The 19903-nt window shown below is 42.1% G+C and overlaps 1 protein-coding gene across 1 annotated transcript in view; it reads left to right on the top strand.

Moving 5' to 3' along the window:
* Nucleotides 1-2281: 2281 nt before the first annotated feature.
* pclob (piccolo presynaptic cytomatrix protein b) overlaps nt 2282-19903 on the top strand; it is a gene marked incomplete at both ends in the record, with an annotated part of 57801 nt that continues 40179 nt past the window's right edge. The window contains 8 exons of the mRNA XM_080002839.1: nt 2282-3196; nt 11747-11792; nt 11941-12192; nt 12312-12595; nt 14265-14454; nt 15312-15503; nt 15705-15964; nt 16533-16700. Of these exons, the coding sequence (XP_079858965.1) occupies nt 2282-3196; nt 11747-11792; nt 11941-12192; nt 12312-12595; nt 14265-14454; nt 15312-15503; nt 15705-15964; nt 16533-16700 (2307 nt within the window). The remainder of the gene's footprint in view (nt 3197-11746; nt 11793-11940; nt 12193-12311; nt 12596-14264; nt 14455-15311; nt 15504-15704; nt 15965-16532; nt 16701-19903) is intronic.

Genomic DNA, 19903 nt, shown 5'->3' with positions numbered 1-19903 from the left:
AAAAAAGGTTTAGAATCACTGGTCTAGTAGTTATACTTGCCCAGTGATTCGCCACTTCTAAGGATACTCATTTTATAATTATAAGGGATTCAGGCCGGTAGGGCTGAAACCCTGTTCTTCTTGTTCTTATTTGCTTTTTTATTTATTAGTATTATTATTACTACTATTTTAGCACATAGCATATTGTGAATTAAATGTGCTGTACAAATAAAGGCTGTTATTATTATTATAGTAACATACATATACTATAGTATAGTAATAGTGGATAAAATCTGGTCAAGGCAGTCTAAAGTGGGTGTTAATGGATTGGTTATTCATTAGTCAAGCCAACTGAAAGGATGCAGTCTTGGGCATTGGGTTGTATATTTTTACTAACTGAAAAGGAAGTATAACGCCATAATCAATAGAGGGGCTGTGACACTGTCCGTAGTGCTGAAAGCAACAGTCAGAGTGTAGTAAATCAAATTGAGAATGAATCATTAATGGTTTTCTCTGAATAGAGAAGATAATGTGTGTGTAAATAATGATCTAGACTGCGGCCAACATGCAGCCGTTAGTACATAGAACAATCTATTTTATTTTATCCATTTTCATGTCTGAACACAATGTTCAAAGTCAATTTTGTTAATAATGGTATTATAATTTTATCCTGATACAGCAACATTTTCCACATTTTGTATTACCTGCACTATATGCAAAAAACAACAAAGTAATGCGCAGAAAAGTGGCAGTACAATATCCAAAATGGCTTGCCATGTTACAATATCATATTCAGATTACAAGTATTGTAGGAGAGGATTGGATTTGATTATGTGTGAATATGCAGATGAACAGGAAAGGCCATGATAGGAATACATGTGGTGTTAGATTGGCTTTTGTCTTGCATTGTTCCATCAGAAAAAGTAAAATCATGTTACATTTATCTGTCATGCTGAGCGAGACAATTCTGTAAATGTAAAATTCTAACCCTCTCTACTAGAGATGGGACCAATCCAATATCGGTATCGAGTGCCGATATTGACGTCATTCACTCATTGTATACCGTCGTCGTGATCCACGTGCCGATCCAAATTCCATTCCATAGCTTGCGCTGGATCATGAACCCGCCATTTTATTTTGCTAATTTAATGGTCCGCCTCCTCGAGAATTCAAGTAGGCAAGTAATTAACCTGTAAAATGCAATGTGCGAATAGGTACTGGCAGTTGGAGTTGGGCAAACCATCATAGAGCTACTGGGAGTTATAGTTCTATTCCTGTAGCGCCATCCTGAAGGAATCACCAAATAAGGATTAAAAACGATACAGATACGTCCTTCGGCTTGCCGGTTGCGTCTGGTTTAAAACCAAAATAATCCTACGTCAACATCACCACCATATTGGACTTATTGGACTTGCCAAGACTGGCAAGACTGGCCTATAAACATATACAAAAAAATGGGGGAGCTGCATTTTTTTTGGATAAAAAGCACTAAACTTTTACATTTCTCAACCAATTTCAATGAGTCATTTTTACATCCAAGGGTTTGTGATCTACATGGAATAGAAAAGTTTTGAAAGAATTTTTTCTTTTCTTTTCTTTTTCTTGCATGACCGTTCCAATATGACCGTGACGTTCACATACAATCCAAAGGTCCAGATACAGCTCGTGATCTTCTGAGTAGAAATATTCACTTTGAAAACCTACACCTGTTTGTATGTGAAGGTAAAATGGGAAGTATCTAAAGCCGACTAACATATAGTTTAAATAAATTGCTGTGGAATACATTTCAATTATATTTTGCCCTTTTAAGCAAGAAGTGCTGTGTGGTTTTCTACAGCCTCATGTAACCTTAGACATAATACCAACAACAGCAACAATTATGATAAGAAAATAGAGCTCTGGTATCAGAATCGGAACGGAACTAAAAAACAGTTGATCGCTGCATCTCTACTCTCTACTATTTTGCATTTGTTATCTATCTCCCAAGCCAGCTAAGCGCTCCCTTCTCTGTTTCTCTGTCTTTGCACGCTATGCCTGTAGGAAGTCTGATGTAGATGCTGAGCCAGAGGAGAGTCCGGGGAGCAGCAGCAGCAGCAGCAGCAGCAGCAGCAGCAGCAGCAGCAGCAGTGGGACTGTTGATGCCCTCTCCTCGGCACAAGCTCCAGTCCCTCCGCAGGGCTCTGCAGGAGGGCCAGGACGCAGAGCAGAAACCTCCTGCTCAGACTCAGACAGTCCTGTAGATTCCAGCTCCAGTGACGAGGAGGACGACAAAGGAGAGGAAGAGGGCGGGGAAGACCCCACCATGTTCTCCTCCAATTTCCTCAGCGGGGCTAATCCCCTGAGTGCTGTATCCTCTGCTGTGAATAAGTTCAGCCTGTTTGGGGATGATGGAGATGGGAATCAGAAGCAGAAAGTAGCTCCCCAGCAGGGAGGTCAACTGACTGGAGCCCAACAGCCAGGAACAGGCCCTGGCAAAGGCCCACAGCAGCCTCAGGGACCTCAGAAATTAGGCCAGGGACCCCCTAAACAGCAGGGCCCACCTCCCCCTAAACAAGCAGGAACCCAGCTGCAAGGGAATGGACAGACGAGACCCCCAGCCAAGTCTGGTGGGCAACAAGTTGCTCAGAAATCTGGATCAAAGTCTGAGGAACAGCCTAAAGTTGGACAGCAACAAGTTCCAGCAAAGAGTGGTCCACAACCACAAGGTTCACTTAAGGTTGGAGCTCAACATCAAGTTGCAGCTAAGGGTGGGGCAAAGGATTCTTCTAAGGGGCCACAACAACCAGGACCTGCTAAAGGTGGTCTGCAACAGCAAGGGGTTACTAAATCAGAACCACAGCAGACACAGGGTTCACCTAAGGTGCAACAACAGGCTCCAGCTAAGGCTGAACAAAAATCAGCAGGGCCATCTAGAGATGGACAACCACAGCGAGGCTCGCCCAGGACTACACCCCACCAGCAGTCCTCTGGTAAACCCAGGTCTCAGCAGCAAGGCCCCAGGGGGTCCGGACCAGCTGGCCATACCCAGGCAGGGTCCACATCACAGGAAGATAAAAAGGTCGGGTCTCAGATAAAACCAGGATCGAAGTCCATTTGCCCAGTGTGTAACACAACAGAACTAAACATACACACCAAGGGTCCACCTAACCACAACACCTGCACTAAGTGTAAGACGGAAGTGTGCAGCTTCTGCGGCTTCAGCCCCCCAGATTCCGGAGTAAGTAAATACTTTTAATTTACATGGGACAGTGCCATGAACTGCAATTGTATTAGTCTTTTTAGATAGTAATACTGTTGATGAATACTGATACTAAGACCTGTGTTGATTAAGGTTGTATTGAACATATTGACAGGGGCAGTACTATATATACTCTATATATTAACTCTCCGTGTCTCAATCTGTCTATTTGCACGCGTGTGTGTGTGTGTGTGTGTGTGTGTGTGTGTGTGTGTGTAAATAAACAAATAAATAAATAAATATAGGGGGCAGTGGCAAGATCTGGTAGCGTGCTGATGTGTCCTTGAGCAGGACACTTAACCCCCTAACTGCTCCCCGGGCGCAGCTATATGGCAGCCCACTGCCCCTAGATACGTCAGTTTCTAAGATGGGTAGAAATGCATTTTGTTGCCTCAGTACTTGTACTCTGTGCAATGAAAATTGGTTGAATCTAATCTAATCTTATATGTGTGTGTGTATATATATATTGCATATGTGTGTGTTTTTATATGTATTGTTCTGTTTTTTACAGGGGAAGGAGTGGCTTTGTCTTACCTGTCAGATGCAGAGAGCTCTTGCAACATCAGAACCCTCTGTACCCTCTATGATAAAACCCCAGCCCTCACCCAACAAAATCTCTGGAACCCAAAAACAGTTACCGAATCCTACTGCATCCCCGAAAAAGGAAACTTCGGCACCAGGTTCACCCCAAAGCAAACTATCTAAACCAGCAGCAAATCCAAGTACAGCTCCTGGTCAGAAAACACCACAAGAGAGTCAGAGGATATCAGGTCCTCAGAAACCACCGGACCAGACAAATCAAACTGGAAGGAAGCAGAGTAATGCTGCACCATCTATGCAGCAGGAGTCAGGAGGCTTATTTGGATTTGGTACTCCTAAATCTCAGCCTGATGTTCCAAAGCCTGAGGAGTCAGTGACTGGGAAGATGTTTGGCTTTGGATCCTCTATCTTCAGCTCTGCATCCACTTTGATGACCTCAGCGGTTCAGGATGAGGCCAAAGTCACACCACCAGTTTCTCCAAAATTGGCCACCACAAAGGAGACCAAACCATCGGCTAACCAAAAAGCAGAGTCACAGAGGAAGCCAGAGCAGCCCCAGCCGGCCAAGGCTCCTCCACCAGTACAGGCTAAAGTGGACAAAGCTCCCTCTAAACCAGGCCAGTCCACCTGTCCACTCTGTGAGGTGGGACTCAACACGGGCTCCAAGGATCCTCCAAACTACAACACCTGTACTGAATGCAAGAACACTGTCTGCAGCCAATGTGGATTTAATCCTATGCCAAATGTTGCCGGGGTAAGATATAAGAATGTTTATGTTTCCCGCATAACATCTTTTTTTATTGCTTAACATAATCGATAAATTATAAGACCATTAAATATTTTTTCTCTTTCTACTTCCATTTCCATTACTACAATAGGGATAGCCACACTGCCTGTTGACATTTGACACAATCAAGACAAGTCCAGTTATGATTTTAAATGCACCTCTGTAGAAAAAGTGAAAAATCTTGTTCAATATCTGGACCTCCGTATTATTTTTCATTTGTTTTTTTTTAATTTTCAGATTTCATTCTTTCATCATCTGTCTGTTATTGTTGCCGGCTTTGAAATTAATTAAAAATCAACTCCCTTTTCAAGTTACTGCATTCGAAAACACTTTCACTGAAACTATATTTACTTAAACAGAGTGGAGATATAGAGCGGAGTAAAAGTGGAAAGTCCTGAATATTGCAAATGGATACAGGATGTGCCCCAAATAGCTTTTGCACCTGGTCAACCATGTTTTCTACAAAGTTATTCTTTAAAATAATCCGAAGAAAATCGGATGGGTGGTTTGATTCTATGATCATGAAATTCTTCCAGTAGCACATTTCCAATCATTGCTGCATGTTTATGGTGGTACATTAAGCTGTACATTCTATAGCTTAAACATTCCTCCTTGATGGCCATAGTATTTGTCTAATCAGTGTGCATTTCAGTGTCATGTTGAACAACTTGATTAATATAGACAGTCATCAAGAGCATTTATTCCAATGTCCTTACAGCAGGAAACCAAATGGAACTGTTATTGTATTTGTTTGCTTTGATGCATTACTTTTGTATTGCATCTCTGAATTACATCTGTGTTGTTCTCACATTGACTTAGAGCAGGGCATGAGCTATTTATTATATATGGCTCCCGAGGAAGGAATGTCTCACCTCCCACAATGGGGTTGTCTTCGAGGGAACACTGCACAGGCTGGTGCTTTCAATGAACACATATTCTAGGTTATGCTTCACACAAAGGCCTCGACACTCGACTCTGTAATTCAATGAAAAGTGTGAGTAGGCTAGTTTGCAAAAGGCAACCCAATACTTTTTGAGCTTTTGGTGCAGATATGTTGTATGCTGAAATTGTTAAAATGGCTTATTGTCCAAAATGCAAATAGGGTGTTCTATTGCAACTGGCAATAATGTTGTGGGGCTTAGGTATTTTAAAATTTAAGCTATGGATTTGTCATTGAAATATGTATATTATTTTTATTGTTAAATTTATCAAATGGCTTTTTTTATACATAGAAAGAGTTTTATAGCTTGTCAAAACATAGAATATCAAATACCTCTTAAATTGCCAAACATTTTATCTGAGTAATGAGCACTCCATGCAGACCAACATTTACATAAGATTTTAATCCATAGCATAATAAGCTCTCCCCCAGAATTTAATTATCCGCCAGCTCTGATAACAGTTTTCACAAAGAGAAATTATTAATATAAGTGGCAATTCATGTATAATGTGATGAGTAAATAAGACAAAACTTGAAACATGTTGCAACATACTTCATTCAAATCATAGCCTTTGTGTTAAGGAGGTTCCTATCTCGGACTCACACATTTAGTTTTAATTGTTTAATACCTAATATGGCTAATTGCAATTTAACTTATACAACCATGGACAAACCTGTACAATTAATTTCCTGGACAATGCTTTATAGATGCTGGAAGTCCATAATATACCAAATATAGGTCATATTATACAGTTCTTAATTCAATATTGCTTCACAGCAACAGTTGGTATTACATGAGGAAAAAGCACCACGACTCGACATCAACCGTTAATCATTTGTTTTTAAACTATTTAATAACATATATTAATACCATGATATTTTGTTTTGGATTGTTATTTTTTAAAGGGAAAGGAGTGGCTTTGTCTAAACTGCCAGGTGAAACGAGCTGCAGGAGGCACGGAACCTGCCGGACCTCCGGCAATGAAACCACAGGCATCCTCTAATAAGGTCTCTTCTCAAAGGGAGGCTTCAAAAACAGGCTCTACTCCGAGAAATCCGTCAACACCAGCATCACAGCCAGCCAAGGCTGAGCCAGCTAAAGTTCCAGAGAATAAGAGACAGCCAAGTCCGGTTCCTGGCCAGAAAACCCCACAGGAGAGTCAGAGGGCATCGGGTCTTGAGAAAACACCAGACCAGACTCAACAAAGTCTGCGTAAGCAGAGTAATGCCACCCCCGCTGCACAACATGAGTCAGGAGGCCTCTTTGGCTTTGGTGGTCCCAAAACTCAGCCTGACGCTGGAAAGCCCACAGAGTCAGTGACGGGGAAGATGTTTGGCTTTGGATCCTCTATCTTCAGCTCCGCATCCACTCTGATAACCTCAGCTGTTCAGGATGAGGCCAAAATCACACCACCAGTTTCTCCAAAAATGGCTGCCACAAAGGGGACCAAACCGCCTGCTGCCGAGAAACCAGAGCATGAGAAACAGCCAGAGCAGCCCCATCAGGCCAAGGCTCCTCCATCAGCACAGGCTAAAGTGGACAAAGCTCCATCAGAGCCTCCAAAGGTGGCAAACTCCCAAGCTGCTGCCAAACCAGGCCAGTCCACCTGTCCACTCTGTAAGGTGGGACTCAACATGGGCTCCAAGGATCCTCCTAACTACAACACCTGTACTGAATGCAAGAACGCGGTCTGCAACCAATGTGGATTTAATCCTATGCCAAATGCTAAAGGGGTAAGATATAAGATTTACTTCTAAAATGTACTTTTCCCTTAACATTTTATTTCTCTTTCAGAACCATTGATCGAGTTTGATAATTTGTCCTTTTTTTGTTGAAAAACTGCAAACACAATAACACATTTATATTTATTTAAAAGAATAGTAGATTTTGAATTTATTTTACCAACATTGATTTTCTTTAATCAATGTCTCCGATATTTCTCCAGAAATTGAGTAACATTTTGGGTGAATGCCCATCTCAGCATAATGATGCTAATTAAGCAATTTCACTGATTTAGGTGAAGGAGTGGTTATGTCTCAACTGCCAGATGCAGAGAGCACTAGGAGCAACTGAGCCGCCTGGTACTCCCATGATGAAATTACAATCCTCACCTAATAAAGTCCCTACACTAACTGATAAACGTAAGACGGACTCCGTCAATCCAAGCGAAACACAGAAGAGAGGAACGGAGAACAGAGAAACCCTTGCTGCGTCCCCCAAAAAGGATAGCTTAGCACAAGGCTCTGTGGAAAGCCGTCTGTCTTCAGTAGCAGCACATCCAGGAACGACTGAAACTGCTAAAGAGTCAGAGAGTGAGAAACAGCCAAGTCCTGCTCCTGCTCAAAAAACACCGGACCAGAGCGGGAGGACATCAGGTCCCCAGAAAACGCCAGAACACACAGATACAGGTGGACGTAAGCCGAGCAATGCTGTCCCAGTTACACAGCAGGAGTCAGGAGGCTTCTTTGGCTTCGGTGGGGCTAGAACTCAGCCTGATGTTGCAAAGCCTGCAGAGTCAGTGACTGGGAAGATGTTTGGCTTTGGATCCTCTATCTTCAGCTCTGCATCCACTTTGATGACCTCAGCTGTTCAGGATGAGGCCAAAATCACACCTCCAGTTTCTCCAAAAATAGCTGCCACAAAGGAGATCAAACCAATCGGTCCCCAGAAAGCAGAGCAGCAGAAGAGGCCAGAGCAGCCCCAACAGGCCAAGGCTCCATCAGCACAGGCTAAAGTGGACAAAGCTCCATCAGGGCCAAAGGCTGCCACCTTGCAAGCTGCTGCCAAACCAGGCCAGTCCACCTGTCCACTCTGTAAGGTGGGACTCAACATGGGCTCCAAGGATCCTCCTAACTACAACACCTGTACTGAATGCAAGAACGTGGTCTGTAACCAGTGTGGATTCAACCCCATGCCAAATGTGTCAGGGGTAAGAATCTCCATCTCACACTCTCTCTCTCTCTCTCTCTCTCTCTCTCTCTCTACAGTATATATACTTTATGTGCTTATGTTACATTAAAATGACCCGTGTGTATGCCTCAAACTTAGCACAAAAATTAAACACATTGAATAAAACTCAATCTAAATATGCAATGTGTCCAATAAAATAAACACATATTGTTATTATCAGAGGTGGAAAAGTACTGTGAATCATTACTAAACTGAGAGTACTGCAAGAGTTGATATAGGCTATAACCTATTTGTAAATATCACCATGATGAACACAATGAATTAATAAAAATTAATTTGTTAAATAAATGTTGTAAAACACCTTTTATGTTTCACGCTTACTGTATGAAGCCTTTTGAAACAAATGATTGCATTTAACAAGCCAACATTGACACCTAATGATTACGCTGTTGCCTTTAGTGGGTTTCACACCAAACAATGACAATAAATGGGGCATCATAATGAACGCTAGTGCACCAGTCATTTTTGTGTACAGGGTAGTGGAAATTGCATGGTAGACAAAACTACGGCTAGCAAAACACAAACTTAGACTTGTGTTTAATTTAAAGTCCATAAGGTTTGATGTTCAAATGATTGTTGCTCTGTAATGGTTATATAAAAATTGAAATGGCAATGTACAATACTTTATCAGAAATGAACACAAGTAAAAGTGTGAGTACTGAATTTTAGTTATTCAAAATAAAGTGCTGTTACAGGTAAAATGTATTCAAATACTGTCACGGAGATTTTAACTTTCCACTCTCCGCTTATTTCTTAGCCCTTTATAACAGTAATGAATTATATTCAAACAGTGTTTAATTAAGTATTCCTTTTTCTCTTTACACATTACCTTACAGGTGGAGTGGCTATGTCTCAATTGTCAGATGCAGAGGGCTTTAAGCGCATCTGAACCCTCTGCACTGTCAGGGAAACCCCATAGTTCACCGAACAAAATCCTTCAAGCTACTACAAATCAAAAGGCAGAAGTTGCTCGTCAAATTGAAGGCACAGTAAAGGAAATACCGACACCTGTTGAATCATTAATGAAAGAGACACCTGTCACACCCCAAAAGAAGGCTTCCCCTCCAGCTTTGCCTCAAAATAAACAGCCTACATCTGCAAAAAAAACAGCAACTACCACTGCTACTCAGAAAACAGAGAGTCATAAGGAGGCAAGTCTAGTTCCGGGTCAGAAAACAACACAAGAGGTCCAAAAGACATCAGGTCCTCAAAAACAAGTCGACCAGAAAAATCAAAGTGTGGGAAAACAGGATGTTACTGCCCCCACGCCACAAAAGGAGTTGGGAGGCTTGTTTGGTATTGCTGGTCCTAAAGCCCAGCCAGAAGCTTCAAAAACAACTGAGTCTGTTACAGGGAAGATGTTTGGGTTTGGTTCCTCTATCTTCAGCTCTGCATCCACTTTGATAACATCTGCAGTTCAAGAGGATTCTCGTACAACACCACCAGGTTCTCGCAAAATGTCTGCACCAGCGCAGGTTTCACGTAAAATGTCAACGGCAATCAAGATTTCTCCAAAAACAACACCACTCGGTTCTCCCAAGATGTCTCCTGCAAAGGAGGCTAAGCCGCCCTCTGTGCAGATAGGAGAGCAAGAGCAGGAACCAGTGCAGCCCCAACAAGCCAAGGCTTCCCCATCACTGCAGGACAAAGCTCCATCCGAGCCTCATAAAGTGATAGACCCCAAAGCTACTCCCAAAACAGACCAGTCCACCTGTCCACTCTGTAAGGTGGGACTTAACATGGGGTCCAAGGACCCACCTAACTACAACACCTGTACTGAATGCAAGAACACTGTGTGTCACCAATGTGGATTTAACCCAATGCCGAATGTAGTTGAGGTAAAGCAACAAATACTTTAATACTTTATTTGCATGTATAATACTTATTATATGAATTTACAATTGTATATACATTGAAAAATCTTGATTAAGTGTGCAATATGTTATTTTTTAATTTGGAATTAGAAATTGAATTAGAATAGAATTGTCTGGAATTAGAAAGAAAGGTTTTGAGCACTTATGTTCTAATATAACAATTTGAAAGTTCTTTTGAATGCAGTTAGGAGCTGAATGCATCTTTTTTTAATATATGACTTGTCATTGCCGTTTTAGATGAAGGAGTGGTTATGTCTGAACTGCCAGATGCACAGAGCGCTCGGCGCATCAGAGCCTCCTGGAACACCGATGGCAAAACTACAGGCCTCACCCAATAAAGTAGTTTCTGCTGCTGGTGTCAAAGATAAAGACGGTCCTGAACCACCTGAAAAGAAAGAAACACAGAAACAAAAAGAAATAGAAGCTTCATTAACTAAGTCCCCTGCAAAGAAAGATTTTACGCCTGCAGTACAGCCAGCCAAGGTTGAGCAAGCTGAAGGTCCAGAGAGTCAGAGACAGCCAAGTCCGGTTCCTGGTCAGAAAACACCACAGGAGTCTAGGAGGGCTCCAGGGCTTCAGAAAACACCAGACCGGACTCAACAAAGTCCACGCAAGCAGAGTAATGCCACCCCTGCTGCACAACGGGAGTCAGGAGGCCTCTTTGGCTTTGGTGTTCCTAAAACTCCTGATACTGCAAAGCCTGCAGAGTCAGTGGCTGGGAAGATGTTTGGCTTTGGATCCTCTGTCTTCAGCTCCGCATCCACTTTGATAACCTCATCTGTTCAGGAGGAGGCCAAAATAACACCACCAGTTTCTCCAAAAATGGCTGCAACAAAGGAAACCAAACCACCTGCCCAGAAAACAGAGCTGGAGAAGAGGCCGAAGCAGCCTCAGCAGGCTGAGTCAGTGCAGGCTAAAGTGGACAGCGCTTCATCTGGGTCTCCAAAGACAGCCACCTCCCAAGCTTCTCCCAAAGTAGACCAGTCCACCTGCCCACTCTGTAAGGTGGGACTCAACATGGGCTCCAAGAATCCACCTAACTATGATACCTGTACTCAGTGCAAGAACACTGTCTGCAACCAGTGTGGATTCAATCCCATGCCCAATAAGACAGAGGTAACCCTACATAGACATGTTTTTTATATATGCTTATATGTGAATTCAGATGCAAATCTTATTCAATAGGTTATTTAAACTAACCCAAGTGAACATTTCCAAAACCTTTGTAAACAGCTCTTAATATTGATGGAATGTTTATGCTTTCACTTCCTTTACATATGACCTGTCATCCCTTTTCACCTTATTTTACAAGGATCTTAACTTTAGTTTACTGCATTTAGATAGATAAAATGTAATATCTGTTCACAATAATTTTAAGACAAGTAAAATTTTGTACAACACAATGTTTTTTTTCTAGGTGAAGGAGTGGCTTTGTCTCAACTGCCAGATGCAGAGGGCTCTAGGTGCATCGGAACCTCCAGGACCTCAGTTGATGAAGCATCAAGCGTCACCCAATAAAATATCTATACCCCCAGAATCCCAAAAGAAAGTAATCCCTGCCCCAGCTAAACCTGGAAACAAAGAAACATGTGCTCTTGGATCGCCTCAAAGAAAACAGTCAACAGCAGAAGCAACACCAGCTTCAACCAAGGTTGATGGTGCTAAAATGTCTGAGAGCCGGAAAGAGACAAGTTCAGCTGCTGGTCAAACAGCACCACATGAGAGCCAGGCCAAACTGCCAGGCCAGACAAATCAAACTGGGCATAAACAGAGCAGCACAGCCCCTGGTACACAGCAGGAGTCAGGAGGCTTCTTTGGCTTTGGTGGGGCCAAAACTCAGCCGGATGTTGCAAAGCCTGCAATGTCAGTGACTGGGAAGATGTTTGGCTTTGGATCTTCTATCTTCAGCTCTGCATCCACTTTAATAACCTCAGCTGTTCAGGATGAGGCCAAAATCACACCACCAGTTTCTCCAAAAATAGCTGCCACAAAGGAGATCAAACCAACTGGTCCCCAGAAAGCAGAGCAGCAGAAGAGGCCAGAGCAGCCCCAACAGGCCAAGGCTCCATCAGCACAGGCTAAAGTGGACAAAGCTCCATCAGGGCCTCCAAAGGCTGCTGCCAAACCAGGCCAGTCCACCTGTCCACTCTGTAAGGTGGGACTCAACATGGGCTCCAAGGATCCTCCTAACTACAACACCTGTACTGAATGCAAGAACACTGTCTGCAACCAATGTGGATTCAACCCCATGCCAAATGTGAAAGAGGTAAGTGATAAGTAACTGTATTATAGCAAAATTTGCTATAAGGATAGGATATAAAATCCTCATGCAAAGCTTCAGATATTTTCTCTTTATTTGTTGCCACTATCACACTAAACCACACCGAGTTAATATTTTACTGCATACAGATCATTTTATTGAACCAGGTCACATACAATATTGAACATCTTACAAGCTAGCAAACAGGCGTTTGCAACACCAACGTATGTTTGGTATTGTGTGTGACCCGGTTCAGTACAATTATTAACATAACTATAAAGAAGAGTGTGATTGTATTGTCTATCTATGAACATAATATGTATTAAATAATGAAAATTTGGGTTTGGACTTTGCTTTAGAAAAACAAAAGTCATTGTCACATTTCAATATCTACTCAAATTTACTACATTTCTTTTTACTTATTTCTCTATAGGTGAGGGAATGGCTATGTCTTACGTGCCAGATGGAAAGAACTCTAGCTACTTCTGAACCCAAAGAATCTATGTTAATGAAACCACAGGCATCCCCAAACAAAATTTCACCTGCTGCTTCCGGAAATGAGATTACTGACAAACAAAAGAAAGAGGTTTCTCCACCAAAAACAGAGGACTTGACAGACAACGCAAAACAAAACAGTCAAACACCAATTTCATCACAAAAGAAGCAGGAAACCCCTCCTTCATCTCAGGTAGACCCTACAAAAGCTCCTCTACCATCAAAAAAATTACCTATGGCCATTGCATCAGGACAAATAAAAAGCATTCCAACTTCTACCCCAACCCAGGACAAGAAAACTTCAGCACCTTCTGTACCGCAGCCTAAGGAGAACCCAATTCCTACTCCACCCCTGGTGAAAGAAGCAAACAACACTGCACCCATCAGTGAGGTTTCAACTTCAACAGAGCTCAATACTACTAAGATGCCAGCTGCTGTTTCAGCCATCAAAGGGAAAGCACCCATTCCAGATTCAGCTCCTGCCACAGGCACTACATATCCCATTAAAAAGAAAGAAGGGATTACTCTCCCAGGCTCCCCAGATATTAAAGACACATCAAAATCAGAGGAGTCCAATAAAGGAAAGAATGTTGAAATCGCTCAGACATCAGTGGCCCAATTGGGAACAACACCTACAATCAGTGACACTCATCCTACAAAACAGCCTCAAGTGCAAAAGAGCGTCCAAATGTTGGACACAAGCCCTCCTCAAACACAGCCCAAACAAAACTTGGACAGATCTACCCCTCTTGCATTGCAAAAGGATGATACCTCTCCTGACAAACCCATTATTCCAGAGGTGCAGGCAAAAAGTCAGGCACTAGGGGAGCAATCATCGCTGGGTCCTCAGAAAACACCAGACCAGACAAATCAAAGTCTGCATAAGCAGAGTAACGGCACCCCTGCTACACAACAGGAGTCAGGAGGCTTCTTTGGCTTTGGCAGTCCTAAATCTCAGCGAGCTGCATCAAACACAACAGAGTCAGTAACCGGGAAGATGTTTGGTTTTGGTTCCTCAATCTTCAGCTCTGCATCTACTTTAATAACTTCAGCTGTTCAGGATGAGTCCCGTACCACACCACCAAGTTCTCGTAAGATGTCTGCACCAGCACAGGTTTCTCGCAAGATGTCAACAACAGCGCATACTTCTCCAAAATCCACACCGCCAATCTTGCCAAAGATGTCTCCTCCAAAAGAGACCAAACAGCTTGATGAACAGAAACCAGTGCAAGAGAAGAAACCCGAACAGCCACGGCAGACCGAGACTGCTCCGTCAGTACAGGTCAAGGTGGACAAAGTTCCATCAGGGCCTCCAAATGTGGCAATATCCCAAGCTACTCCCAAAGTAGGCCAGCCCACATGTCCACTCTGTAAGGTGGGACTCAGCATAGGCTCCAACGATCCCCCTAACTACAACACCTGTTCTGAATGCAAGAACACTGTCTGCACCAAATGTGGATTTAGCCCAATGCCAAATGTGGTTGAGGTAATAAAAACTAAAACTCATGTTGAACAAAACACATGTGAAGCTTATATGGAAAATCACACCAACTGCATATTGTATGTTAGCAATATAATTATATTTATTTATTGGTCAATTGTTTTTTCCTTTCTTTGTGTTTGCAAAATTTAGGGAAAACATTTTTGAATTGAATTTGTACATCCTATTTTCTTCATATTATAAATCAAATGTATTTTACTTATTTAACATACTGGGTTACTTTTCTTAAATTGTTTACAACATCAATCACCTATATGAATTCTGACTAGAGTTGCATTAACAGATTAACAGAGGGTTTTTGAACAAGGTTCATTAAATATGAGTAATATTCATTTCTTATCTTTTTCTAGGCAAAGGAATGGCTATGTCTCAATTGCCAGATGCAGAGAGCCCTTGGAGCATCTGAACCCCCAGGCCTTCCGATGATTAAATCACAGCCTTCTCCAGTCAAAGTTGCGAACAAACCTGTTAACCCAGAAAGGCAAGAGACCCCTGTGGCAGATATTACTCAGGAACAGATTCCTAAACCACCCCCGGCAAAGAAGGAGCCAATAGCACCGGCCATCACTAAAGATGAAGAAAAAGTTCCAGTTGCTTCACCAAAGAAGCAGGTTTCATCATTACCTCCTCAGCCGCCTGAAAACACTGCTCCATCTACTGTCACTCAACAATCAAAACAGCCTTTAAAATCTGTGACATCTCCTTCTAAGGCTGCACTTCATTCAGCACAACCTGCCAAACAAGATTCAGGGGGATTATTTGGCTTTGGTGGTCCTAAAGCTCAGCCCAGTCTTCCAAAGCCTGCAGAGTCAGTGACTGGGAAGATGTTTGGCTTTGGATCCTCTATCTTTAGCTCTGCATCCACTTTGATAACCTCTGCTGTACAGGATGAGCCCAAGAGCACACCACCAACTCCTCGTAAGATGTCCTCAACAGCACATGTCTCTCCAAAAACAACACCACCAGCATCTCCCAAATTACCTCTGGTAAAGGATTCTAAACCAACTGCACCCACCACCTTGATAGCCTCTGCAGTCCAACTTCAGCCCAAAACTACACCACCAGTTTCTCCAAAGATGACTGCTCCAAAGGTGACTAAACCACTTGTCCTGGAACCAGAGCAGCAGAGGAAGCTAGAGCAGACGCAACAAGCCAAAGCTCCTCCACCAATACTGGTTAAAGTGGAAAAAGTTTCATCAGGGCCTCCAAAGGCAGCCACCTCCCAAGCTGTTCCACAAGCAGGCCATTCAGCGTGTCCACTCTGTAAGGTGGGACTCAACATGGGTTCCAAGGATCCACCCAACTACAACACCTGTACTGAATGCAAGAACACGGTCTGCAACCAGTGTGGATTCAACCCTGTGCCAGATGTAACAGAAGTATGTCAATCTCTCCACCTGGTGGTTTCATTTATTAATTTTTTTACTTATTGGCTGTCTTTTAGGAGATTGACATTGGCCACTTGACCATTGACCAAAAATAATTCAATCTTCATTATAGTTGTTAAATTTTACATTCATTTTAAGCTTAGATTAGGTGGTATAATAAGCAAACCAATATTGTAATTTGAATATGTATTATACATTTATGAAATGATAATTAATGCATAATGAATATTCCAAAAGTATATTTAAATGTATTTTCTTTCTGATCACATTACTTACAGACAATAATTTTACTCTGAATGTCTGTTCACATACCATACAGGATAAAGCCTTGATAATTTAAAAAATACAACTATATTTATTTTAGCTTTACACTACTCTATCTCTTTAAGTAGCAATTTTACTCTTTGTGTAAACTATTAATTTCACTGGCCACCATTTGAAGCATGTGTGTGTGTGTTAGTCGCCGTCACTGCATGAATGCATGTGTTGTGTGTATGCCATGTGACAAATAAAGATTCTTCTCTCTCTCTCTCTCTATTATTTACATGTGTTTCAGGTAAAGGAATGGCTTTGCCTCAACTGCCAAACACAGAGGGCATTACAAGTTTCGGAGCCCACAGGACCTCCTATGACAAAATCACAGCCATCCCCAAGCAAGGATTTCACCCCTGCTGGCCATCAACAGAAAGACGCACCCAAATTAGCCCAACTCCAAGATGTGAAGACTGTAGAGGCTACAGCATTTAAACATGATGTTATTAAAGTGGTACCAGCTAATCATGAGATACCTACAACTGGCACCTCATTGCCAACTGTGACCCGGAAGGAAGACAAACCAGTACAAGGTTCTCCGGAAGTGAAAAAGTCCATCTCTGGTGATGTTGTGGGAAAAGAACAGGGGCAACCTCTGCAGAAGTCTAGACAACAAAAAACTGCACAAGAGGGACATTCTAAAACTATAAAGCCAAAAGCAAAGCAGGATCCCCAGCATGAGGCTGTGAAGTCACCACAGCAGCTTCCAAAGTCAGGAGCCCCTTCTCCCAAAGCTCCCAAATCTGCTCCAACTGTAGCTCAGTCCATTAAGCAGGATTCAGGAGGGTTCTTTGGCTTTGGGGGTCCTAAGGCTCAGCCCACTCCTACAAAGCCTGCAGAGTCAATGACTGGGAAGATGTTTGGGTTTGGATCCTCCATCTTCAGCTCTGCATCCACAATGATAACCTCAGCTGTTCAGGATGAGGCCAAAATCACACCGCCTAGTTCTCCAAAAATGGCTACTACAAAGGAGAGCAAACCACTTGCCCAGAAAGCAGTGCAGCAGAAGAAGCCAGAGGCCATGGCTCCTCCGCCTGCACAAGCTAAAGTGCACAAAGCTCCATCAGAGCCTCAAAAGGCAGACAGCTCCCAAGCTGCTCCTAAACCAGTCCAGTCAACATGTCCACTCTGTAAGGTTGGACTCAACATGGGCTCCAAGGATCCTCCTAACTACAACACCTGTACTGAATGCAAGAACAGTGTCTGCAATCATTGTGGATTCAACCCCATGCCACATACTTCAACTGTAAGTATCATAATATTGAATGGCTATATTTCTTTAAGGATGATTTTGATGATGCAAAATATAAAATGATGCTTCTAATTGAAAATTACACCTTAAAAAATAAAATTAAAGGGGCATTATTTTTTATTCTGAGCTGCAAAAGGTGAAACTCAGATTAAGGGTGTCTTTAATAATAATTTACTCTTACCTGTATCTCTGGCAAGGCTGAATGACTAATAATAACAGCCTCTTACTGCCTGCTCTGACAGTTTACGCATGACATATCAGTTTTAAAGTAATCTGTGAATCTGGAAATTAAGCTTTTGATTCAAAAAGTAAAAACAAAATATTTTTTGTTTGGAAGAAGATAAAAATTGACAAACACATGTAGTTCTGAAGCATTAGTAATGTATTGAGATAAAACCATTTCAACAGCTGTTGTCTTTGTCAAGGTAAATAATCTTCCTGCATGTTTTTGATGACCAGCACCACATTCCTGCTTTGACTCAATATTTGTTGTTTATCACTGAAGTCTTCCTTCATTGCACTTCATTCATTGCCATGAGAGTCTGAGTAGAAGTTTCCATGTTGCTGATTTGTTTCAATGTCAGGAGTCATGTGTCTATGGAGAAAGTTGATGCATGTTTCCATTTTGAAAGTTGTGAGATAAAACCTAGTTGAAAACTAATTTTGTTACACTTGAATTTTGCTTTGCAGAAAAAATCTAAATGCACAAGGTCCATGTAATCTGTTTGAATTGTTGACCTATTTTGAGGGGACAAACAATATTAAAGACATACTTTGATGCAGACAGTTGTGGCAGTCCCTACAAAGAGCTACCTAAGTGAATTTGACATTACATAATGGCCCATGAGAAGTGTGCTTCTGCAGACTGGCAGCACTGAACGTGTATTAAAGTGATTGAGGGTTGTGCAACAGCATTAGTGAGATGGGATCTGCTGCATTTGCAGGCTGGGGACTCTCCAACCCCCATGAGAGATGAGAGATGGCAAAGCCAGGATATGCCAATAAGCAGAGGTGAACAGGATTAGGTCTCACACAGCGCAGTGTATTGTAGTAGCGCAGATTTCACTCAGGGCTATCTGCTCCTTCACAGATCAGTGGTTCTATGCAGTGTTCTATGGTATGCTGTTATTTATCTGTTTTGCAAAGGCATGCAGGTGTGCTTGTTTACCCAAGGGTATCCAGTTAATTGACTGATGAAATGTTGGCTTCCCTTATAGCCATTTGTTGACCTCAAGGTTAGCTCAGTTGACAGTATTTCCCTCTGAAACACTCAGCTGCTTAAGTTGTGAAATGAACATACCTGAAAGTAGTTTTGGCTATAATCTATACTTGTTACCAAATAGGTTTTTGTTCCTTTATAATTTGATGCCATGATAAATAAATAAATACACTGCTGCTATGGTGGTGTCTTGTGGTGGTACCAATGTAATAATGCGTCACTTCATTCCACATGGCTAGTCAACCACACAGGCTTGTGAATAAGGTCAACTTTGATAGCAGTAAGAAATTTGTTTCAGAAGTTCCTTCAGACACATCTACAAAGGTACATTTATTGAGTTGAGGTAATATTTTCATTTGGTTTACTGTTAGTTGTTGTGGACATGCAATTTGCATGATTCCTACATGCTGCTTCATGATGAGTTTCCATAAGTTACATTTATCACCTTTACTGAAGCAAACTATTGTACTGAGAAAGTGTATTTCAGTTTTGTCTCTCAGTAACAGATTTACCACACGGTTGTCCACATGGCACATCATTGCAGAGAAATAATGCTTCAAGTGATGACAGAGAAAAGAGCCTAACAGTCGGGGTTGGATGGGGGCGGGACAAACATGGGCATTGGCTGTTATGCACAATACAACTTCACCCCTGGTAAAAGCTGAGGGGGGAAAACACATCGCCTGGAATTAAAACAAAAACAATGGATGGGATCAGCAGACATGCTCATCTGCAAGCTATGATCTGTTTTCTATGGGGACTGTGCCTGCTAGTTTTTGTTCATTTTAGAAATGTTGTGCTTTTTGCACTACTGCTGGTGGAGGGAATGCCTTATTTTCAGTGTGCTGAAAGAACATGTAGGTTAAAAGGGAGGGGAGAACACTTTAGAGCTGAGTGCCAGCAGCAAGCCTGTCCTTTTTCTCTCTCTCATTCTGCTTCAGCTGATGTTATCAAAAGCCTGCCAGTAATTGCCACGTGATATCTAGGACACAAGTGCTCCACAGTGTTTCAGCCAAAGCCATGTGTATGTCAGACTCAGTTGTATGGAAAACACCTTGGAAGACACCAGTTTATTCAATACAGTCAAGTAATTTTTCCTCCCAACCCATTTGGTAAATAAGCTTTATTATGTTATCTTACATACCCT

This window comes from Zeus faber, assembly GCF_960531495.2.
Source record: "Zeus faber genome assembly, chromosome: 6".
NCBI classification, from domain to species: Eukaryota; Metazoa; Chordata; class Actinopteri; order Zeiformes; family Zeidae; genus Zeus; species Zeus faber.
Note: the sequence above shows the minus strand (reverse complement) of the source record. Positions and strands in the feature narration are given on the sequence as shown.